The sequence below is a fragment of the Neomonachus schauinslandi genome, chromosome 5 (assembly GCF_002201575.2).
Source record: "Neomonachus schauinslandi chromosome 5, ASM220157v2, whole genome shotgun sequence".
NCBI lineage: Eukaryota > Metazoa > Chordata > Mammalia > Carnivora > Phocidae > Neomonachus > Neomonachus schauinslandi.
The window spans coordinates 10263234-10286889 of record NC_058407.1 but is presented as its reverse complement, the minus strand read 5'-3'; the positions used below and the strand labels follow the sequence as shown (position 1 = coordinate 10286889).

At 56.9% G+C, this 23656-nt stretch overlaps 1 protein-coding gene across 11 annotated transcripts in view; it reads right to left on the bottom strand.

Annotated features, from left to right (window-relative positions):
- Nucleotides 1-1888: 1888 nt before the first annotated feature.
- The window catches only part of CSNK1E (casein kinase 1 epsilon), a 32177-nt gene continuing 10409 nt past the window's right edge, over nucleotides 1889-23656 (bottom strand). For 3 of the 11 annotated variants that reach the window (XM_044915322.1, XM_044915323.1, XM_044915324.1), the window contains exons 2-7: nucleotides 20251-20341; nucleotides 11983-12093; nucleotides 11719-11867; nucleotides 10481-10709; nucleotides 9722-9892; nucleotides 5531-8336 (exon numbers count right to left, since the gene is read on the bottom strand). In XM_044915322.1, the coding sequence (XP_044771257.1) occupies nucleotides 7699-8336; nucleotides 9722-9892; nucleotides 10481-10709; nucleotides 11719-11867; nucleotides 11983-12093; nucleotides 20251-20326 (1374 nt within the window). In that variant the 5' untranslated portion in view covers nucleotides 20327-20341 and the 3' untranslated portion in view covers nucleotides 5531-7698. Of the gene's footprint in view, nucleotides 1932-2855; nucleotides 2922-3683; nucleotides 3824-3922; nucleotides 4116-4917; nucleotides 4979-5530; nucleotides 8337-9721; nucleotides 9893-10480; nucleotides 10710-11718; nucleotides 11868-11982; nucleotides 12094-20250; nucleotides 20342-23579; nucleotides 23628-23656 lie in introns of those variants that run through there. The other 8 variants (XM_021687418.1, XM_021687419.1, XM_044915327.1 and 5 more) reach the window with 8 other exon arrangements.

Below are 23656 nucleotides of genomic sequence, written 5' to 3'. Positions count from 1 at the left end.
CAGGCTGATTGTGGCAAACAGGGACTCTTGGGTTAATGAGAAGTTGAAAAGTAAACTGTGTTGGATAAAGGTGAACTGATAGACAAACTCTTCTTTAAGCTGGCGAGACAAAGGCAGGCAAGGCTGAGGGCTGCTCCTTTATCAAGGCCAGGCAGAGGGAAGCACCCATGGTCCCTGGTGGCACAGCTGGAACTCGACTCCAGGACCCTCACTCACAGGGCTCCCTGGTCCGTGGTGGGGTTTGAATCCTGGTTCTGCTGCCAGAGAGTTAGCTGTATGACCTTGGGCAAGTCGCTTTACTTGTACGCTGTTTCCCCATCTGAAGGCAGGGAGATTAATAGGACCGAACTGAGAATTCTTGTGTGTATAAGATCCTGCTGTGAAAAGGGCTTGGAACCTTCCTGTGCAGTGTGGTCCTGGGCGAGCGGCATCCCCTGGACCTTGTGAGGATGGACACCAGTCCTCCTGCGGCTGAATCTGCACTTGAATGAGGTCCCAGCTGGAGTGTCTGCAGTTTTTTGAAATACTGGTTTAAAATAACCCCAGGGAGGCACCAATCACTGGCCGAGTCACCCCCCCAACCCACTCCCAGGGCTGCTGGGGAGAACTCCACCCCCCCAGCAAAGAGGTGGACCAAGGGCTACCCATGTCACTTTATCCTTTGCTACTTTATTACTTCAAATTAACAACCACAATAAAGCTCAAAAAAGTCCAATATTTACACAGGAAAAAAGTACAAAATTCCCCCCAAAGTTCTTCAGTATTTTTTTTTTCAGTTTTTTAAATTACAAAGTAATAAAAAGCTTTGCTCTTTAATTAAAAAAAGAAAAAGAAAAAGAAAAAAAGGGGAAAAAGAGGTAAATAAATTAGGAAATACACACACGGAGAAAACAAACAAAAATAAAGTAAAACTGGGTGTTAACTAGGAGGGGTGGATAAATCCAGTGCCCAGCCCTGACCCCAGGCTCCTCCTCCTCCGAGAGAGAGAGAGAGAGAGAGAGAGAGAGAGAGAGAGAGAGAGACAAGCAGAACACGGGGAGGGTGGGGTGCCAGGTGAGTGTCAGGACTGGAGAATTAATTTATAACCCAGGAGCCAGATGCTTTCTGGAAGTAGTCTCCACGGATTCTGCCCTAAGACCAGGGAAAGGGGATGGGGCTGCCACGGGCTGCTGATAGTCTCAGGGGTTGGTAGTGGCAAGGACCCTCTGTGCCCTTCTCGAGGGCTATGGAAGTCACTGCCTACCCCTGTGTCCTTGTTAGGAGGATGAGAACCCAAAAAAGTCCGCCTGGCAGGCGGGGCGAGGCACCTGCTGTCCTGGGAGCTTCACATACAGACACACACGCACACAAGGAATCTCAGCCCCCGCCACCTCGCCACCCATTCCTCAAAGTCTTCTTGGAGAGGCAAAGAAGAGACCCAGACGTTCAGGGGACACTGGAAAAAGCCCAACACAGAAATTCGGCCACAGTCATCTCGGGGCAGTAGGAGCTGTGCCTGTCTCCTGGGGTCCTGCAGCTCAAGAGCCCCCAGTGGGATCTGCCCCCGACCAACCACACCATTCCCCCGGCTCCTCAGGCCACCTCTTGATGGCACCTGAGGACCAGCTGCGTCTCCAACACAGGGACAGCCCCTCCCGGCCGGTGCTCGTGTGGGCTGGGGCGGGGCTGTGGCGTCTGGCGAGCATTTGGCAGCCTGAAGATTGTGGACAGCGGTAAACGCATAGGGACAAGAATCCTCTGTGCTGAAGGCATCCTATTTTCTTGCCATTGGCAAAAAAAAAAAGAAGAAGAAGAAGAAAAAAAAGAAAAAAAATAAAAGAAAATCCATCGTCGGTTTTATGCTGGGTTTTTTTCTTTTTGTTCTTTTGAGTGGTTTTTTTTCCCCATCTTTTTGTTGTTGTTGTTTTTTAAAAGAAAATACAGTGAAGACACTAGAAGAGAGAGAGAAGACAGATCAGGTGCATGTCTGCCTCTGGCCACACATCCGCCAGACCACCTGCAGTCCCCACGCTCCTGTCCCGAGGCTTTGAGCTGGTCCCTCTCCAGGGACATAGTGGGTGCTCCATTTTCATGGGAAGAACAAAATCTCTCTCCCTCCTCTGTCCTCTCGGTGAGCAGCCATACGTCCGCCCCTCTCTGCCACGGAAGGACTGGTTCCCGGACCTGACAGCTGGTGAAGGCGAGCCCCGTTTCACACCCCAGCTCTATGTGTGGAATGAATTTCTGCAAAGCACCTCACGCTCAGGATGTCCTGGTGTGAGGCCAAGCCGGTGAAGCCCCTGCCATGGGAGCTCAGACATTTCCCTATTCCCCAGGGAGCTCAGACATTCCCCACCCCCCAGACCCCCCGAGAACATCTACCACCTCTGCTTCCCCAAGCCAGGCCCCAGAAGAGAGACCTGCTGTCCAGCACCTCAGGCCCACATGTGGCCATGGAAGTCCCTTCGAGATTCACGCTGGCCACTCTGAAGGCCACCAGGGCCTTCTCTTACAGCTGATAAACTCCCAAGTACATGACCCTATTCTAAGTGGTAACAGCCCAGGGGCTGAGGCAGGACTAAAGGCCTGGGGGAGGTCAGGGTGTGGGCCCCGGGACTGTCTCTGCTAAGAATTAACTCTGCAGACTATTTTAAGGATGGAAGACTGGTCTGAGGGCAGAGGAAGGGTTCTTCCAGCAGCAATTAGCTGGTATGGGCTAGGCTGAGTCAAGTAGCTCTGAGGTGAATTCTCTCAAGAGCTGTTGATTTGGGGTGGAATGAATTTCCCTATCACTCCACAACACACACTCCTCTCCTCCCGGAGCCATGGGTGTTTCTAGACCTGGCTGGGCTGCGTCTGCAGCACTGTTGACTCACCTAAGCAAATACTGGTCCGATGGTGGCTCTTCCTCACTTCCCGAGATGGTCAAATGGCACGCTTGTCTTTGGGAGGAGGCACAAAGGTAGAGAGGGGATAAGCTGCTAATGATGCAGTCTAGCAAGTCTCCCCCTACCGTGGAGCTCTGCGCCCACCCCCACCGCCCCTGCAGCCAAGGGAAGGGGGTGTGTGTGACCTCAATGACCCTAGAAGGCAGCTGCTTCGTAGACAAGAACATTGCCCAGAGAGGCAAAGTAGCTGCTCCGGGCCACACATACATCAGGGCCACCAGACTCCCAGCTCGTGGCCCGTCCTGAGGCTCACCCACCACAAGCAAAAGGACCAAAGCAGGTCTCCTGCCCGCCTCTGCCAAGACACCTTCCCTGGGCAAACCACAGACTCCCCCTTCCCAACTTTCCTAGTCTAAATGTGGTCCCAAGTGGGGCCACCAGCAGAATCTGCCCATCCCTCCATCCTGTGCTGACCTGACCGGGCCCCGAGGGGGACTTCATGATGGCCCGGACCACGAGCCCCTCCTCCGGGAGCTCCCTGCTGCCCACCCGGACTGGGCCCCGGTCCCGAAGGCAGGATCCCAGCACCACCACCTGCTGGGGCAAGCGACTTCTCTGAGCCTCAGTTTCTACTTTGCTCACTGGGGCTAAGCCAACCTCAGGAGATTAAAAGAAGCCAAGGCCCTGCTCAACAAAAGGGGCCGCTCCAAGGTTATCGGAGAGGCGAGAACAGAAGTGCCAGCCCGGACTCCCTCCAGGCCATGGCCCCTGGGCACAGTGGTGAGGCATGGGAGGGCTGGAGTGAGTGCAGCTCACCTGTGAGGCTGAAATCCGGGAGACCTCTTGCCGCCCAGTGAGGTCGGAGGATGAGACGTTGGCAGGCGCACCCCTGTGTAGCCTCATGCTCACCTTCCTCTCTCTGTCGACTCGTGAGATCGCTCTGGGAGAAGTATTGCCTAGAGGGTGAAAAGCAGGGGGAGGCCACCCTCAGTGTCCGGTCCCCGGCTGCCCTGGCCCCCCTCGGGCCCAGCCCACTGCGCAAGGTCCCCGCTCACCAGCTTGCTGGATGCGGGAGGTTGGGGTGGAAGCCACAGGCTCGGCAGCACTGCGGAGCCGGTTGGCGGTGGCCCCCGTGGGTGGGCCAGGGGGCAGGGCTCGGGTTGTGGATCCCCGGAGCTGTCCCATCCTCTCCTCGCGCTCGTGTTCTCGCCGCTCCCGGTCCACGTCCTCGGGGTTCCGGGCTGCGCCCTGTGGGGACGAGATGAGACCTGGTCAGGCCTGTGAGGTCATGGTGCTCGGAGATCCAGCATTCCCGCAGCGCAGAGCATGGGGAAAGAGGCCGGGTGGGCACCTGGGGAAGATGCAGCTCAGAAACCCTCTGGTCCAACCTCCTCCCCACAAGGCAGGAAGCCCGAGATGCCTGGAAATGACCCCCAATCACACAGTACAGAGAAACAAAGCCACACAACCACCCGGAGGAAGGAGGAAGCTGGGTCTGAGGAGCAGGGCGAGGTCACTCTGCCCTGGTCTCATGGGGCTAAGGCAGAGCTGGGAGGGTTAATGCCCTAGAATGTCCAAGGGCATTCCTCGGCCCTCCCAACCTGGGCCCCTACTGTGTTCCGAAGCCCTCAGCCCCTCAAAGTTTCCAAATAAGCAGGGCAGGTGTTCAGAGATCCAGAGAAAGAGGAACAGGCTAGCTAAAAGGCAAGGCCAGCGTTTGAACCAGGGCACCAGCCAGGGGATTTGTCAAAGGCTGTTCTTCCCCTGTCCCTGGACCGGGCAATGACTTCTGGCAGGTGCTGTGGGGGAGGCCCGGGGACTCACACAGATGCTGCCGGCCCTGGGACAAGACAGGAGCTCAGGGGGAGCTCGAGGAAGAATGGGCTAGATGCCCTGTGGAGGGAAAAGAGGTCCAACAGGCAGGCTGGGGCGGAAGGGTTCCGTGAGCCCCCAGGGCCTGCCCTTCAGCCACTGCCACCCCAGTGCAGGAGGAAAGGAAAAAGGTTCAGAGAGAGGAGCATGGCATGGGAGCGGCACCTGGCCGCATTACCTAGTTGGTCCCGGGGTCGTCCACAGAGAAGGGCAGGGGGCTGGCATGAGGGGGGCCGCATCTGTGGAGGAGAGAGCTGCAGGCTGAGTGGGAGGCCTGTTCACGGGCCATGGGGTGCAGACTCCTGCAACCCTGTCTCTCTCCCAGGGACCTGGCCAAGAAGGCCCTGCTGTCCTTAGCGAATGAGGGCTGGGGGTGGCCCTTGCCTTTAAGCAACTCCAGGAGATAGGGACTAGGGATCAGAATGATCCCTGAATCCTAGTGAGGAATCGAGGCCCGAGGAGCCCTCATGACCCTGTGTGGGGTCACACAGCTCAGGGCAGGGCCAGGGTCTGAATCCAGGCCTCTGTCACCCAATGCTACTCTGTACCCCCAGAGGACTTAGGAGGGACGCACATCCCCAGCCTTCCCACCCACAAGCCTGTCTGGGCAGGCCTGGAACCGCCAGGGCGCTAGGTCCTGACTCCAGTACCACCTCCCCCCAGTCCACGCCCCCGGCCCCGGGCTCCCACTCGGTGATAGGACAGCAGAGAGCATCTCAGCCAGAAGCAGAGCAGGCCTGTGTTAAGAGCTGCAGCTCCGCTCAGGAAACCTGCGGGCCGGGCAGGGACGAGCTCATCCCCGGCCTGGGCCAACTGAGGCTGGTGAAGCCAAGGGGTCTGCTCAGAGGAGTACAGCTCTGGGCTGAGCGAGTGCGCAGAGGGCTGGAGCCCCTGCCCCTGGTGACCCCAGCAGGCTCGGGTCAAGGCCAACCCCAGAGCAGGAGGAGCTACTCTCCACGTTTCCATCCAACCAGTGACGCCTCAAGAATTGCACACCAGGGAGGTTTCTTGGCTTTTATTTGCCCACAGAAAACACAAAAGGTCAACATTAAAGTCACACAAGCAACCAGCCCTGTTGTGCGGACCCTTGTCCTTGGTTATACCGAGTCTCCTCCTGGCCTGCTGGTTGGACCGCGGAACACAGTGGCTCCGTGTGCTGACGGCAACGTCCCAGGCTCCGGGGATCCAGGGATTCTGGGGCCCTGATGCTACACGGGGTGGCCACTTCAAGGACAGACGCTCTCAGTCAGGGGTGGGATCCTTCCCACAGGAGTCCGTAGCCCTTGGTGCCCAGCATGGTGTCCAGTCCATAGGTTAAGTGCTGGTAATGGCACCAGAGGCCTGGCCTTGGGGTGAAGACACGGAAGGTCCCCATTGCATGTCTGCAGATGCTTCCGCCAACAGGCAGGTGGAGACGGTGGAGTTCACCATGGTGGTGATGGGGTCAAAGGCGCCCAGTGATCCAGTCCAGGCCCTCAGGTCAGAGATCGGTGCAGAATAAGGCTGTGGGTACCTCTGCTCAGCTTCTGACTCTAGAGCCTGCCTCAAAGGGGACCCCAGGAAGGGGTCAGGGTGCCAGCAATGGGCAGGGAGGGTGCTCGTGGCCTGGCTTGAGATGAGATCTTGTCAGCTGGATGGTTCCACGAGAGGTTCTATAAGGAGCCATCTAGAGGAGCACTGTCCCACAGAACTTTCTGTGATGATGGAAATGTTCACGTCTGCCTCGTTGGATAGGAAAGCCACTGACCAGCCACATGTGGCTCCTGACAACTTGAAACGTAGCAAATGTGACTGAGGAGCTACATTTTCAGCTTTGATTAATTTTAATTAATTAAAAATTAGCCACACGTAGACAGTGGCTACCATATTGCATGGTGCAAGCCTTGACAACATAAAACCCATTCTTGGAGCTACACTGAGCGGAAGGGCCAAGCCCATCCCTGAAGCCGACCCAGGGATGACTTTCTACACGGATGAGTGAGTGCCCGGTGTCCAGATGCCCTGAGCAATGAATGCCCTTTGGCGAGAAGATCTGGCCCTTGGCCCTCGGCCACACTCCCACCTGGAAGGTCTGGGGTGCAAGGTGCCCCACTGCCCATCACCCACCCCCACCCGAGTCCCCTGGCCCATGGGACCGCGGCTCTCCGCCCGACCTCTGTCGAACTCCTTAGGGAACGGTACCCAGCGCTGACCCCCACGTCCAGGAGAATAAGCCCTCGGGTCCTGAGCATCTGACGTCCGCCACGAAAGGAGAGGCACACCAGCATGAAGCGCGGTACAGGTGAGGGGCGTTTAATGAGTTCAAGTTCAATACAGAGGCCACCGTCGGGGTCTTGCTGAAGCCGCTCCCGGTGCCCGTTCCCACCAGGCCCTCCAGGGCAGTGAACATCGTCCCTCCTTCAGGCTCGGTTCATCAGGCAGCTGATTCATCCCCAAGAATCTCATGGCAGGGCCTTCACTACTCCCTCTCCACTGCACCCCACCAGGCCAAGGGACACCTCCTCAGGCCTGGCCCCGATGGGCTCAGACACACCTGGTGACGTCAGAACTGGGGCCCCGGAGTCCAGACCACAGGCCAGTAGTTTTGGGGGGGCAGCTCCTCCACCTCCTCCAGGGGCCTATCTGGAGGGCCCTGGGTGCCCAGGGGCGCCGGGCACCTGGAAGGGACAGAGAGCACAGCAGAGGCTCAGCCTCTTGTGCTCGCCCAGCCAAGTGGTAAATCTTGGAAAGGCCGGGCCTCGGAGGGTCCTTACCAGTATGAGGGTGAGTACGTGGGCCCGGCACAGGGACAGGGGCGGGGGCAGGGCAGCGTGATAGCTTCGTTGTCACGGGGCTGAGCCTGGCTCGAGGAAGCCCCCTTTTCCAGAAGAGACGTGAAACAAGACACACGATTTCACAGATTCCGGAGCTCCGGGCACCGCTGACGAACGCTTCTCCCCACCCCACCCCCCCAAGACCCTTAAAAGAGGGAGACAGAGCAACCGCCTAGCAAGACCCAGGGTCCCATGACCAGGAAGAAAGAAACCACTATGAATGGATCCAGGCTGGCCAGAGGGGCCACGGTGAAGGCAGCCGCCTGGGACGTGCAGAACAACAAGAGCAGGGTGGTGTAGGCGACGATCAGGACGGCCGGGGGGCCCGCCAGCGCCATCCACGCGCCACCGAGGGCACCTAGGAGGGACTCAAGGCCCGGCCAGGTCCTCTTGGGCCTGGCGGGAGGTGGTGCCCCCCTGCCCCACTGCCCAGAGCGGCACGCGCGGTCAGCACAGATGAGGCTGGAGTGGGGGGGCCGCGGGGACTCCGGGAGCCCAGCGAGGTCGCTGGCACTGTCCAGCTCATAGCCTCCACTTTTCGGGAGCCCCGCCCGCCACAGGGTCACTTTGGCCTTAAGAGTCGGGGCCTTCCCCGTCCAGTCCCCCAAGCCCGCCTTGGCCTCCAGGTGACTCACGAATTTGAGCATGTTCCAGTCGAAGACGTAGTCGTAGGAGAAGCCCTGCCGGTGGAAGAGGTTACGGAAGAGCTGACGCAGGTACGAGTAGTCAGGCTTGTCATCGAACCGCAGGGAGCGGCAGAAGTTGAGGTATGTGGAGAACTCGGCTGGCGGGGGTCACAGAAAAGGCTGCCGTGAGGCCCAGGCTCGCCGGGCCCCACCCCCGCAGCCCACCCGCTGTCCCTCCAAACGCTTTCAGTCTAGGAGGGGACAAGAGGACGGCAGAGCAGAGCGACGGTCCTCCTCACAGCGCTAAAACCCTCGTGAGCCGGTGAATAGGCGCTTGAAGACTCGACTAGACCCGAGAGCTGGGAATGAGGAACAAGCGCCCCCTCACAGTAAGGAGCACCGCAGGGCCTCAGGCCACCGCTCTACCTGCTCTTGCCAATCACTCTGGGGACCAGGCATGCAGACGGCAGATCAAGAGCTGCCTTAAGATCCAAAGGACAGTCAAGGGCCCAGTGGGAACTCCCAACATGACCAAAGCCACAGAAGGCTAACTGTGACCCAACGTGACCAAACACAGAAGACCGAAGACAGAAGGCATCTCCTCCTCCGGAAAGCGGGGGCGGGGAGAGCCCTTGTGAGCTAACAGCAAATGTATACTGGCCTCTGCCATTCCTAAAACCCCTGTAAATCCCTAAATGCTAAGAGCGCTAGGAGCATCTTTTGTTCCGATGTGGTGACTCCTAATGGCCCCTGGATGGGTGGGGGCTGGTCACCATCAAGACCAAGCCATGCTTAGAAGCTTAGCAGCTTAGAATTTTCAGCACCCCACCCCCAAACACCTCTCTAGAAGGGAGAGAGGCTGGAAACAGAGTTAGTACTCGCTTATGTCTACACAAAGCCTCCATAAAAATCCCAACAGTATGGGGTTTGGACAGCTTCCAGATTGGTGAACTCCCCATAGAGGAGGGTGACACACCCCAGCTCCATAGGGACAGAAGCCCCTGTGCTCAGGCCCTTCCTTCCCAGACCTCACGCTATGTATCTCTTTGTCTGGCTATTCATCCACATCCTTTATCGTAGCCTTTAGTAAAGGGGTACGCAAAGTCAGTTTCCCTGAATCCTATGAGCTGCTCTAGCGAATTCATCCCAGCTGAGGAGCGGGGCGCGGGAACCTCAGACTCACAGACGGCCGGTCAGAGCCCGGGCGGCAAGCCGGACTCGTGACCGGCATCGGAGGCAGGGACGGGGGCAGTCTTGTGGGATTGGGCCCCGGACCAGTGGGATCTCCCGCCGTCTCCAGGCAGACGGTATCAAAATGGAGTCAAGCTAGAGGACACCCAACAGGTGTCACAGAGAACTGCCTGGTGGGGGGCAACGCCCCACACGTGCGGTGAGGAGAAGCTTCAGAGGCTCACAGGGCGAGGAAGAACGAGCTTTTCCTAATATGCCGCCCTCACGGGACGAAGCAGTGACAGCCCGGGACTAAGGCTGTGTGGCCTTGTGTTCCGCTCAGAGGGGCCGCCTCCCCCGCGGGGCTACTCACAGGGGTAGCCTTTGCAGAGGACCTCGATGGGTGTCGACATCTTCTTCTCACTGATGCGCTCGTACTTCTGGCGCTTGGTGGCCGCTTTGAGGCCCTGCCAGGGCAGGGAGCCCAGGTTGAAGTACATGAGCACGTAGCCCAGGCTCTCCAGGTCGTCTCGGCGGCTTTGCTCTGCACGGAGTCGAGGACAGGGTGAGGGGCAGAGTCCACTGGGGCTCCTGGCCAACAGAGGCCCCCCTCCTCCAGGACACGCCCCCCCACCCCCTCACCCCGCCGCCCCGCACGCCAGCTAGCTGCAACTCCAACACAAACACCCACGGCTCAGGGTAACCCTTCTACAGGAAAAGGCCTGGGGCCGAGCTTTTCCTACTCAATCTGGGCCTAGTTCCTCCAGCCCAGGAACCTTCTCACTCAACAGCTTTACAGCAGGCACGCTGGTGCCCCCTCACCAGCCCACTCTGGGGACAGGGCACAAGCGTGGCCTCAGACAGGGCCAGGGTCAAATCCGACTCTGGTACCTGCTAAGCCGCACGACCTGAAGCAACGGTGTTGCAGCTGGGAGCCCGGCGCCCCCCACTCTACCAGGCCGCTGTGGGGATGACGTCAGGCACGTTAAGGTGCTGCTACGTCACAGCTCTCCTCCTGGAGGGGAAGGCCTGACTTTGTGGCCCCAACGCGGGGAAAACATCCAGCTGCAGAAAGCCAGGGCCCTGGCCCGCAAGCCCACGGCTGCACGGGGCTCCCGGGCCTCACACTCACCGATGCCCAGGTGGGTGTTGATGGAGGCGTAACGGGCAGTGCCAGTCAAGTTCTTGTTTTCCCGGTAGGGGATGTGCTGGTGCGTGCGGGCATCCCGGTATTTCTTGGCCAGGCCGAAGTCGATGATGTACACCAGGTTGCCCTTCTTCCCCAGCCCCATGAGGAAGTTGTCAGGTTTGACGTCCCGGTGTATGAAGTTCTTGGAGTGGATGTACTCGATACGGCTGATCTGGTGGGGGGGGGGGGGACAGCAAGTCATTCAGCAAGCGGTCCAGGGAAGAGCTTTCACCAAGCACTCAGGGCCAGGCCCTGCACTGGGGCCTGAGGGCTGGGGTGGTACGGACGGAAAACACACATCCGTGGTCCCTGCCCTGGGTAGGGCAGAAAGATCTGTCTCTGCAACTATGTGAGATGATCTCAAGGGGTAGGTCAGAGAAGGCTTCCTGGAGGAAGTGAAACAGACGGGAATTCTGAAAGAGGAGTTCACGGAGGTTGCTGTGAGACAGGGAGAGAGAGCAAGGTAGGAAAGCTAATGGCAAGATCTAGAAATGAAGCCCGGAAAGGCATCTGGGCCCCCAGGGAAGCCTCTGCTGCCTGGCTCTACACCCTCATCAGACTTGGGGGGCCGGAATTAGAGAGGCATTTCGAAGGCTGTTCTAGTAACAGCCGCAGACCCAGACCCTGCCTAACAGGAGCTCCGTGTATCATTCCAGGTCCAAAATCCTATGCTTTTCTATTTTTAAAAAAGGTTTCCTGCCCTGAGTTTATAAAGGGCTTTAGGATCTAAAGGTTGCTTATCATCTGTTCTGGTCCAGGCACTGCATGGTGTCCCACTTGACCCCACAACAGCCCAGCAAAGGGGACACTCTGATCTGAGACAACTGATGGTCAGAGAGGCTTAGCGATCACCTAGAGTCAGCACACTGGGGTGTGACCCAGGTCTGTGTGATCACTAGCTTTAGAATCACCCCAGGGCAGAGTCCCAGGTCCTACCCCAGAAGCCCAACCCAGGAGGCCTGGAGATCTGCATTTAACCCCCCTCCCACATTCTACAGCCAATGGTCAAGGTCCCCTGGTCCTGGTCCCTGTCCCTGTCACTGCCTCCTGCTGTGGCATCCTCCAGAGGCAGGAGGCAGGGCTGGTACCCTGTGCCCGGTGGGGAAACAGAGGTTGGAAGGGAAGCCGCAAGCCCAGCAGGGCCCACAGTCCCTGGCTGGGGAGGGTAGGTGGCGACTCACCATCTGGTCGGCCAGGAGCAGCACCGTCTTGAGGCTGAACTTGCGGGAGCAGAAGTTGAAGAGGTCCTCGAGGCTGGGCCCCAGCAGCTCCATGACCATCACATTGTAGTCCCCCTCGGCTCCGCACCACTTGATGGATGGGATTCCCACTGAGGGCCAGAGATGAGGGTGTCAGAGCGGACCCTCGCCCACACATGCACACTAGCATGCACACCCCACCCCGAGCTCCTCAGGCTCCGCCCCCAGGCCCCACCCAGCCCTCACCTCCTCCCTGCATCATCTTGTAGAACTTGCTCTCGATGTGCAGCTGCGGGTGCTTCGTTTTCACACACTCGAGTTTGATGGCAACTTCTTCACCAGAGGCAATGTTGGCACCTGCCAGGGGCGGAGGAGGGGCACAAGGGACCCGGGTCACGCTCGGCCAGGCAGGTGGCCTCAGGTCAGGGCCAACTTGGTTGTCTGACCCTGAGCAGCTCAGCGCCCCTTGGGGGAGGCCAGAAAGGTGGCAAAGGGCCCAGCGCTGCATCCAAGGGAAGCGGAGGGACTGCGGGCACAGAGTGGACACCCGGCCCAGCTTGGGCAGGAGGGGAGGGGGTTGAGCGGCATGTGGGAGGGGAAGGCCGGGAGGAAAGAACTGCAGACATCTCAGAGAGCCACGGGCTGGTGCAGCAGAGAAGGCCAGACGTGAAGGGAGACGAGAGGGACTGCAGGGGGCTCACAGATGACGTAAGAGGAATTTTATCCTGGGAGTGGGAGCCACCGAGCTGGAGAGGAGTGAGGTCAGAGGGATGTCAGGCTGAGGAGGAGAGAGGCGGGCGGGGCAAGGCTCTGTCTCAAGAAGTCCCAAGAGTCTACGGCCATCCCACCCTGAACGCGCCCGATCTCGTCAAGAAGTCCCAAGAAAGACCCAAATCTAAACTGTGCCTTGCCTCAGTTTCCCCAGCTCTAATACTGAGTGGGCTGAGCTAGAGGCCGGGGGCCAGACTGAGAGAGGCCAGGCGATAAACTGAAACAGTTGAGCCTTAGCACACACACAGAGCACGAGATCCAGAGGAAGGCACCAGCGCCAGAGAATGTAGGATGGGAGAAAGCCTGTGTCTCAAGTCAGGGGAAAAGACGAGGCTCTGCCGTAAGCGCCCTTGGAACCACTAGTTAGCCATCTGAGGAAAGACACCATAGTTCACGCCCCACACACCAGGAGAAATCCCAAGTGAAGCCAAAGTTTGTGTGATAAAAAGAAAAAGGTGGAGTATAAGTTAGCACAGCCGCTTTGCCTTTTTTGTTGTTGTTAAGTAATCTCTACACTGAATGTGGGGCTCGAGCCCACGACCCCGAGATCAAGAGCCACACGCTCCATGGACTGAGCCAGCCAAGCGCCCCAGCACAGCCACTTTGAAAACCAGGTTGGCAGGCGCCTGGGTGGCTCAGTTGGTTAAGCAACTGCCTTCGGCTCAGGTCATGATCCTGGAGTCCCGGGATCGAGTCCCGCATCGGGCTCCCTGCTCAGCGAGGAGCCTGCTTCTCCCCCTGACCCTCCCCCCTCTCATGTACTCTCTCTCATTCTCGCTCTCTCAAATAAATAAATAAATCTTTAAAAAAATAAAAATTAAAAATTAAAATTTAAAAAAAAAAAAACAGGTTGGCATTTACCCAGTAGACTTGAACACACACATAACCCTTTCCCAAGCAAGTCCACTCCCGAGTATATGCCCTTCAGAAACATGTGAGCTCCAGGAGGACAAGAATGTTCACAACTCCCAACCACCTGAATGCCCAACATCAGAAGAACGGCTAAGTTGCGATGCAGTCGGAGAGAGGGAGGCCACAGGGCAGGGCAAAGCAACAGATACCGGCTCCAGGCGGCTCCCAGCATCTTTTTTTTTTTTTTTTTTAAAGATTTTATTTATTTGTCAGAGAGAGTGCACGCACAAGCAGGGGGAGCATCAGGCAGAGGGAGAAGCGGGCTCCCGCTGAACAAGGAGCCTGACGTAGGACTTGATCCCAGGACCCCGGGATCATGACCCAAGCCGAAGGCAGAGGCTTAACCGACTGAGCCACCCAGGCGTCTTGGCTCCCAGCATCTTAACGCTCAGTACGAGAGAGCAAGGAGCTGCCCCGTTCATGAGAACCCAAGGTGAAGACAAGCCAGTGCCCAGCAATGGGCTGTGTGGACAAACTGAACGCATCTCTCCATGCAGCGGGATGTTATTCAGCCACAGAAAGGGAGGACCGACACATGCTACAACATCGATGAACCTTACAAATGTGCTAGGTGAACAAGCCAGACACCAAGGCACAGATGCTGCCAGATTCCATTACAGGAAATGTCCAGAATAGGTTAAATCTGCAGAATCCGGGAATAGACTGGTGGTTGCCAGGGGTGGGGAGGGGGAAAGAAGGTGTGCCTACTTAATGGGTACGGGGTTTTCTTTTGGGGTGATGAAAATGCTTTGGAACTACACAGGAATGGTGGTTGCACAACACTGGGAATGTACCAAATGCCACTGAATTGTGTATTTTGAAAATGGTTGTGTTATGTGAATTTCACCTCTGTTGAAAGATAGGGAGAGACAGGAGAACACAGGCACGGTTGAAAACACGCAATGCTGAACAGGGTTAGGTCTAGGGATACAAACGTAATAAAACTCTTTAACACGAGGGAACAATTTCAACTGTCAGATGGTGGTGCCCTCTGTGAGGGGAAAGCAGAGGAGGGGGCACGATGGGGTGGCAGGACCCTACAAGGTGACAGGCACATCCTCTCTCAGGGGAAGGGGGGGACGGTGCCTAAGAGCATGCATATTTGCTGTATGTCTTCTCTTGTTACCTACTCAACACTTAATAAAAAGACAACAATGAGATCTGAGAAGAAAAGAGAGAATTGCCTTACAACTTTGGGGTAGGCAAGGCTTTTTATCCCTGATTTAAAATCGAAAGGCCATTAAAAAAAAAAAAAAAGGAAAAAAAATGGCTCCATCCCATCCAAAAAGGGAATCCACGGCAAAAACACCAGCAACAAAGTCCTAAGAAATACACCCGTGACTTATTAGCGGCAAGTGGCTGGTAGCACTAATATGTTAACAAGCTCCTACGCATCAGTAGGAAAAAGACCAAAGGCTCAAAGGAAACAGGGTAAAGGATCTGAATAGATGCTTCAAGAGAAAGAAATCATTAATATAAAAATGGCGTACTCATATGAAAAGATGCTCAACCTCCTTGTGAGAGAAACGCGTGAGAGACGGTCCTCAAAGAGTACTCCCACCTATGACTGGCGGGAGTCCCGCGGTAAGATGCCTGTGCTGTGTGGGGGGCAGGGCCACGGGGCAGTGGGCACCGTGCCTCAAGAGGCCCGGGTGTGAACTGAGAAATTCGGCTCCCGCTTCGGGGGTGCGCTCAACACCCCAGTGAGTGCAAAAAGGGCCTGGATGAGGCTGTCTGCAACAGCAAAACCTGGACACGGCCCAGATGTCCATCATTCTGGGGCCTGGTTAAATAAAGAATGGCCCATCAATAACATGGAATACAACGGAAAAAGAATGAGGAAGCTCTCTCTGTGCAGAAGTGGAAAGATCTCAAAGATACAGGAAGTGAAAGAGCAAAGTACAAAACAGTATGTATTCTATGCTCTTTCCAGTTTAAAAAAAATAAAAAGATGGGGGAAATAATACGGATCTGTGTTTGGTTGTATCTACATAAGAAAACACTGGAAAGAAGCATGAGAAACCAGTGAGGGCCAGGCAGGGCTACGCTGACCGCTAGCCCAGGAGGGGACATTTCACCGGGTTCTAGGTTACGGGCTGCCACTTTTCCCGACACCTCTGTTGGGAAATAATTCACATACTACACCATTACTTCTTTTTTTTTTTAAAACATTTTTTTTTTTTTTTAAGATTTTTAAATTTATTTGACAGAGAGAAAGACAGCCAGAGGGGGAACACAAGCAGGGGGAGTGGGCAGAGGAAGAAGCAGGCTTCCCGCAGAGCAGGGAGCCCGATGTGGGGCTCGATCCCAGAACCCTGGGATCATGACCTGAGCTGAAGGCAGATGCTTAACGACTATGCCACCCAGCCGTCCCCACAATTACTTCTTTAAAGTATACAGTTCAGTGGGTTTTAGTATATTCGCAAGACTGCGCAACCTACACCACAATCGATTTTAGAATATTTTCACTATCTCTAAAGCCCAAGACCCTTCAGCATTCGCTCCGCATCTCCCCCAAGCCCCAGCTCCAGGCAACCACTCATCTACTTTCTTTCTCTATGGGTTTGCCTATTCTGGACGTTTCTTTTAAATGGAATCATACAATATGTAATCTCTTGGGACTGGCTTCTTTCACTCAGCATGTTTTTGTGTTTTGGTGTTTGGTTTTGTGTGTTTTCATTTTTGAACCCCATAAAATAAAATTAAAATTAATAAGAAAACAGATTACCAAAGTCAGTGAGCAACTGGAGAAAAAGTACTTGCAAACTGTGGACTGCTTCTGGCACACTGACACTCGTCACTGGGGAGGGCCACACACGTTTCTGGAGGGCAGTGGGGATGTGGCGTGGCAGAGTCTGTTCTGAGGTGTCAACAGGTTTAGGGGAGTGCCTGGCACACAGTAAGTGCTCAGTGGAAGTTGGGTTTGGTAAGAACGGGCCCCTGGGCTTCAGACATGGGCCCGGCGACCTAACCGTGGGCAGGGCAGCAGGAGGAAAGGCCGCACGGGCTCCGGAGGCGTGAGCAGGACCGTGCCAGACAGAGGTCACAGCGGGTACAAAGGTCCGACAGAAGTGGGGCGCAGTGAACTCTGAGTGGTTTGGTGCAGCTAGAGCTTGAGGTAGCTGAAGAAGACTGTGGAAGAGGTGAGGGAGGGAGAGATCAGAAGGGTCTCAAATGCCAAGCTAAGATCTTGGCCTGAAGCCTGAGACTCCAGGGGCCAGGTACGCATGCCTTATTACAGGGATTCTCAGCCTCCTGGGGCCCGGCGATTCTTTGCTGTGGGGCCTGTCCTATGCACTGTAGGATGGTTAGTAGCATCCCTGACCTCTACCCACTAGCTGCCAGTGGTACCCCCTTTTCCCTGAGCTCCAATGATCAAAAATGTCCCCAGACCTTGCCAAATGGCTCCTGTGGAACAAATCCGCCCCCCCCTTCCCTGTTCAGACCCACTGGCATATTAGAAAGGACTGAAGAGGACGTGAGGGGCAAGGGAGACCCAGGCGCTGATGGTGACCCCAGCCAGGCAGGAGGCAGAGACCTAGACACTCTGAAACTAGGGCCTCTAGCACTGTGATTCAGCAGACAGATGCAGGGAGGCAAAGTGCTGGGGAGAACACCCTTCCCCGAGAAGGGGAGGGGCAGGTTGGAGGAGCCCTTTAACCCCTTGAATTCCCCTGCCATCCTGCAAGGACTACTGTTTGTATCTCTAGTTGACACGTAGAGAAAGTGAAACACCAAAGGTCAAGAGATCAAACGCCACACTAACTTCCCCAGGACAGGGAGCTCGCTCTCAAGCAAAGCCTTCGGGTCCCTGCAGAGTGCTGGAAAACGGCCACAGCGGGCTGCCCCCCACCCAGGCTCCCACCACCGCGAGGACCCTCGGCTGCCTGGAGAGTTGTCAGGAAGCCACCGGCCTTCTCTCTGATCTCCCTGAATTCTCACTGCTGGGGCTCAGATAGGTTAAGTAACTGGCCCAAGGTCACAGGACTCGTTGGGGTAGGGCTAGGATTTGAATGTGAGTCTCCAAAGACCCTGCTTTTTTTTCTCTATTCCAACCGTCTAGCATCTCATTCATTCCATCAACAGACACATACTGAGGCCCGGACCAGCTGAGGGAGCCCTGCCCTGGATGAGCTCAGCTCACCCTCTGTGGGAGCAACAAAGGGGAACTCTGACTAAGTGCATAATGCTGGGGCAGGAGAGGTGACCCAGCAGTCAGGGACAGTGGCCCTGCGGGGGGACGGTCCAGTCTGGAAAACACACCTGGACACAGAGAAGGGCTTGGAGCTGGCCAGCCCTAGGATCTGGGGCCTGCGGAAGTCCTGAGTGGGTGGAGGGGGTGACCAACCTCACATGGGGGCTCATTCAGACATCAACACAGACACACATAATCAGGGATCTGGCTGGACTGGAGGTGCAGAAGAAAGCACGCTCAAAACCACCTGTTGGGGAGTACTGATCCCCCGCCATTTAGAACTGAGGAACAGAGACTGAGAGTATAGCATAGGGAGCTCCTAAGGGCACAGAGCCAGCAGTGGCAGAGGGGACACGGTCTCGGCTGCTTCTGGACCCTGTGCTGCTGACCTGAGACCCTCAGCAGAAGCTGTGTGCCTTGAAGCCACATCCACAGAGTGCTCGCCTTCGGCTGATCCTGGAAAGCAGGGCCTGGAGGCCGCGCCCAGCCCCACCTGCAGAGGCCATCTGGAGTCAGGCCCTGGCACTGGCACCAGTGACAAGAATGTGGCCAGAGCTTTGAACAAAGGGAGCCAACGAGGCCAGCCGGGGAGGCCCTCCAATCACCACTGTCCCCACAGCAGCAAGGCAGGAGCCCAGGAAGGAGGTGGCAGGACACAGCGTCATGCCAGGGCCCCCCGGGCCTGAGCACCCAGCGGAGGCGGACAGGGGAATTGCTCTCAGGGCAGAACTGGCTCCCCACCCCTACTCAGGCCCAAGAGGACCCAAATCCTCTGACAGTAGCAAATCCCAAAAAAGACTGCGGGTCGGCAGAGGACACAACATAAAAGCACCACAGCTGGGCTGAGCACGGACAGGTGTTGTGCACACTGGGATCTCACTATTGCTTCCCACTTTGCAGGCCTCATGACCCCATTTTACTGATGGGGACACCAAGACCGGCAGAGGTCATCACCCACCCAAGGGCATACAGCTAATGGAAGAAAAGCCAGCACCCAAACCCTGGTAAATTTACTCCAGAGCCTGTACAAAAGAGAAGTAAAGCTAGACTGGGTTTTTAAAATGAACTAGATAAACAGGAAGTCCTGCCCCCAGGGAGGTCCCCCCACATGGACCAGGGTCACTAGCTTTCCCAATGACCCTGGCCTGCTCCTCCCCTCTCAGGCCTCTGTTCCCTTCTGCAAAAAGGCGGCCCTGGACTGGATGTTTCCTAGGAGCAGATGTGCATCTGTAGCAAAAGCTACCACCCCATGCCTTTTTGCCCTTGGTCAGCCAGGCCTCACCATCACACACTTTCCCTATGGGAACACCAAGGCACAGAGCAGCCGCATGACTGTCCCACGGCTGCACAGAGCCAGGTCTGGAACCCAGGTCTGTCTGAGGTCTCCCTCCCGTGTTCTGTCACACTCTCTCACTCACATGGGTATAAAGGCTGCCTTTTCTAGTGTTCGAGAGAAGCACTGGGCGGCCAACCTGACCATACTGCACCTGCTTCTCGACGTGTGCAGAAGAACAGGAGGCCTCCATCTCTACCCGCTGCTGTGCGGGGCAACCACATTCAACCACATTCCAAGAGAACCCTGCCCAGCACCAACTACGTGCTCAGACAATGTCCCCTCTGATGGGGAAGGGGGCAGCTCACGGAGAAGCAGAGTTCATACCCCAAGAGGGCAGAGACCCAGACCACTGGGTAAGAGACTGCCCCCCGCCTCCCGAGTTCAGAACCAATGAGCACAGCACACAGCCTTGTTGTTTTTCTCTGCCCAGGACAGAAATTATTTACTTTCCTTTTCCAAGGAGGGAAAGAGAGGCCAAGAGACAGGAATGAGGATAAACCCCAGGGACTGGACACCCAGCTCTACCAACTCCCATTCGCGATTACCGACACAGGATCTCCCCTCCAGACCAACAACAGCAAGGGAAGGGCCGTGACCCCTGACCGCACACGCCCTCGGGAGCCGAGAAGGCAGCATTTGAAGGCAGGAGCCTCTTTTTTGCCAGGTCGAGGAACAGGGCTGAGATGTCAGTGATTTGCTTAATATGACAATATGAGAGTGAGCTTAGACTTTCAACAGGAAGCACGTCCGGAGAGCACGATCCTGAAAACTCCGACCAGACCCCTACCCCCACCCCTACCCAGAGGTTACTGGGAGAGCCTACGTCACCGTCATTCCGAAGCCTGTCTGGGCTGAATTCCAGGGGCCAGAGCAGAGGGAGGGGGCCCAGCTGGGAGCGAGTGGTAGCCCAGGCCTCTTCTGTCTACCAGCATCCTTCCCCCAGGAGGCAAGAAACAGGGGTGCTACCCCAGCCTGGGCCTTCCCACACCCAGCTGGAGACCCCGGTCATCTGCAGCTGGAAACCAGAGCTAAAAATACCCTCCTCTGTCCAGCCTGCAGCAAGTGGGAACCCCACCCCACCCTGTGTGACCCCACTCCCCTGGCCTGCCTCACCCCCAACCTGCTGCTTCTCTCCCCACCTGGCATGGCCCTGGGGACAAAATGACCAAAAATGTGCCCCTGGAGGCCCGGAGCCAAGTTCTGGCTGGAGAGCCTGAAGTCCTGGCACGTTTCCTCCTACTTGTCCCCAGCGCTGTCCCAGGGGCCCCAGAACCACCACGCTGGAGTCAGGGACACTTACCCAGGTAGATGTCTCCGAAAGACCCACTCCCGATCTTCCGTCCCAGGCGGTACTTGTTTCCCACGCGCAGCTCCATGACTCTCTCTCACTGCTGAGGGAAGCAGAGATATGGGGGTCAGGGAGCTGGGGAGGGAGCCTGACCGGCTGGAGCCCACCACACCCCCCTGCCAAAGGCCAGGGAAAGACACAAGGAACTTGGGAGACCGACATTCTCCCTCCCATTGTACAAGAGGAGAGCTGGCCCGGCTTTGCCTGAGGGCACCCAGGTGTCAGGTGGGCTGATGGCCTCCACAGGTGAGGAATAGCTGAGGCAGGCCGAGGCCGCGTGTCAGGGTAACCAGGCAGAAGGTAGAATTGGAGATAAAGCCCCAGAGGAAAGAGCCAAGCAAGCATCTCCTCGGGGGACACTCGTTCGGGGACCCTCCAATAGGAGCCTCTCAGGGACAGGCCAGTCACAATGGGCCAAGACCCTAAAAGGAAAATCAAAGACAAAGGGGGTGATGGGGAGGGGGGAAATCAGGAGCTGATCATTCTGGGGGTGCTACCATGGCAACCACCAGCAAGTTCTAACCTCCAGGGATGGCAGGACATGTTGAATGGAGGGTCCCAAAGGAGTTCCTCAGCCCCTTTAGGACTCAGAAATGACAGGGTCCCCTGCCCCGACCCCCAAGCCCCCATGCTTCTGGTAACAAGAATTGGACACCAGGCCTCCGCAGCCTGGCCCCGTCTTTCCAGAGGCCAGAAGTTGCCAGCTTGCAGTGTGCCCTGCAGGAGAGAGGCCTCCTCTCCAACTCAGAGGGCAGGCAGGAAAGGGGGCCCTGAGAACATCCAGTTGTCTCCTCCTCTCGACCTCACGACACCAAGCACCTCACACAGGCCTCTCTGCACAACATTCTTTGAATGGCCGGTTTGGGGCTGGTTTCCTTCAAGACTAGAAGGAGGGTCTCCTTAGAGGGCCCCATAGAGCAAATGAGGGGACCAAAGCCAGGTTTTTAGCCACCAGGCTCTGGGGTGGGAGGAGAGGTCTGAGGGAGGGATGCTGATTGGAGCCACTCTCCTCCTTCCCATGTCCCATCCTGGATGCCCAAGCTCATGCGACATCAGGGACCACCCTGGTAGAGACCCTCTGCCCTCTGAGGTCCTGGCCAGCAGAAAGGGAAACTCCAAAGCCAGGAGATGGTTTCTACAGTTAGGTGATAGGCGACGGTGGACTATGGAACAGGGAGAAGGATGGGGGATCCCTAAGATCTCAGAGTGTCTAGAAGAGGGGTCTTCCTCTGCAGACAAGGAACTCAGGCCTAGAGAGCCCATCACCTGCCCCCCACTCCCCAGCAGCAAGTTGGTGGCAGTCTCCTCCCCTGGGACTCAGACAGGGTTCCCCGCTGCCCCCACCTGACACACACAGGAGTTATTTACTGCCAGGGCCGGGAAGTAAAGCAGGAAGATGGAAACGCAGCTGTACTAGGCATAGCAGCCGGGCCCCTTCCCTATGCCCAATGCTATCCCCAAAGCCAGACCCACCTGGGAGGGGAGATGGGAGAGATTTAGTTCGCAGATGGCGGGGCTGGAGCTCTCGGCACCCCCTCCCGCAGAGGCAAGAAGCCAACAGCTCCTGCCCAGGAGAGACATCCAGCGGAGCTGGACTCCCAGCGGAGCCGCCACTAGCCCTTCACTGAGGACCACAAGGAAGTAGCCTCCGGCCCATGCCAGCCAAACTCTGGGCTCTCAACCAAGGGCCTCTGCCCACACGCCTGGCCGGTCCCGGCTGAGGTGCCGTGGCTGCCAGCGGAACACGCTCCACATTTGCAGAAAACTCACAAGCCACACATTTCACATACACAGCGACCTGTGTGTACACTCCAAAGGAAAAAAAAGAAAAGCAGACACACACCATGAGACCCATGGTGGGGCGGGGGACAGGGGGGAGGAAGGGGGGGTGTCGAGGGTGTGTACACACACAAACACTGCCCTCCCCCGCCCCTGTTCTGTTTTCCGCCAACGCCAATTCAGAGACCACACATGGCAGCCGGGAAAGCCGCAGGTTAGGAAAGGAACATAAATACACCCGCATCCTATATTACATAAATACCCACGCCGGGTTATATAAATACCCGCGCCCTCCGTCTGGGTGCCTTACATAAATACACTGCACATGACCCCCCAGCCCCTCCCCACTCACCGGGCTATGGGCAGAGACGGGGAGAAGAGAGGGTGCAAACAAACCAGCCCTGATGGAAACCACTGCTGGGCGCTAGCCACCCAGACCCAGGGGGCCAGGCCCCCAGGGAGAGCCTCCACTGTCCCAGCACTGTCCCCTAAAAAGCCTCCCAGAGGAGAGGAGAAAGGATTGAGTCAGGAAAAGGAGAAGCTTGCCAGTTCTTTGCCGCTTCTCCCATGGGGGGGGTGGGGGGTGGAATAAACGAAGTAAAAAAAAAAAGAGGCAGACGCAAATCCGGAGTTTCAGCTGGTTAAAGAAATTACACAAACTACCAAGCAGCAGAGCACATGGGCAATTTTCTTACTCTCTGACACCCCCTCACCCCAGCCAGGGCCCTGGTCACTGGACCATTAAAATAAAAATTGGAGGGACATTCTAGACAGGAAGGCAAAGGAGCCCCAAGCCCAGGCATTGGCTGGGCGCAACTTCTGACACCCTGGATCCCTGTCCCTTCTCCCCAAATCCTTCTCCCTGAAGAAGGTTGTGCCAGAAAGAACATATGCAAGAGAACTAAGGGCAAAGTTGGGGAGGGGGCTCACCCCGCTTTGAGTTTGGGCGTGAAGAGGAGCTCGGAAATCCTCTCTCTAGAGATAACCGGGACACAAACATAGTTTCATGTTCCACAGAGACTTGCAAAACATGGATTTCTCACGGGCAGAAATGGGAGAATCCGATCTGATAAATAACCCCCACCCCTTTCTTTCTCTCCACAAAGGAAAACAGAATCGGTGGCTGGGTGACCACACACCCCATCACCTCGGGGGCCCCCACGCGCTCCGGAGCGCCCCCCATCCAACATGCGGGAGCAGCCTCGCTGACCCCCAGGTCCCGAGCTCCGAGCCAGGAGAGAAGGGGGGAGGCGCTGCTGATTGTCCGGCGAAACACACAGAAGCCCGGGGTTTGGCCGAGAAGCCCGAATCAACAGTATCAACAGTCTCGGGTGCCCCCAGCGCCCCAGTCCCGGACCCCCCCCCTCCCGTAGGGTCCCCCAATTACAGCCCCGCGGTGGCCTCTCGGCCGGCTGGGGCCTTGAAGGGTCCAGCTGGCGGAGGGGGAGGCGGGCCGGACTGGGGGGGGCCTCCCCCGGTGAAGCCTGCAAAATAATAGTCACCCTCCTCCTCCTCGTCCCCAGCCGCGCCTTTGTCCTCGCCGGGCCGAGCGGGCGGCGCCCGGGCTGCCCCCCCCCCC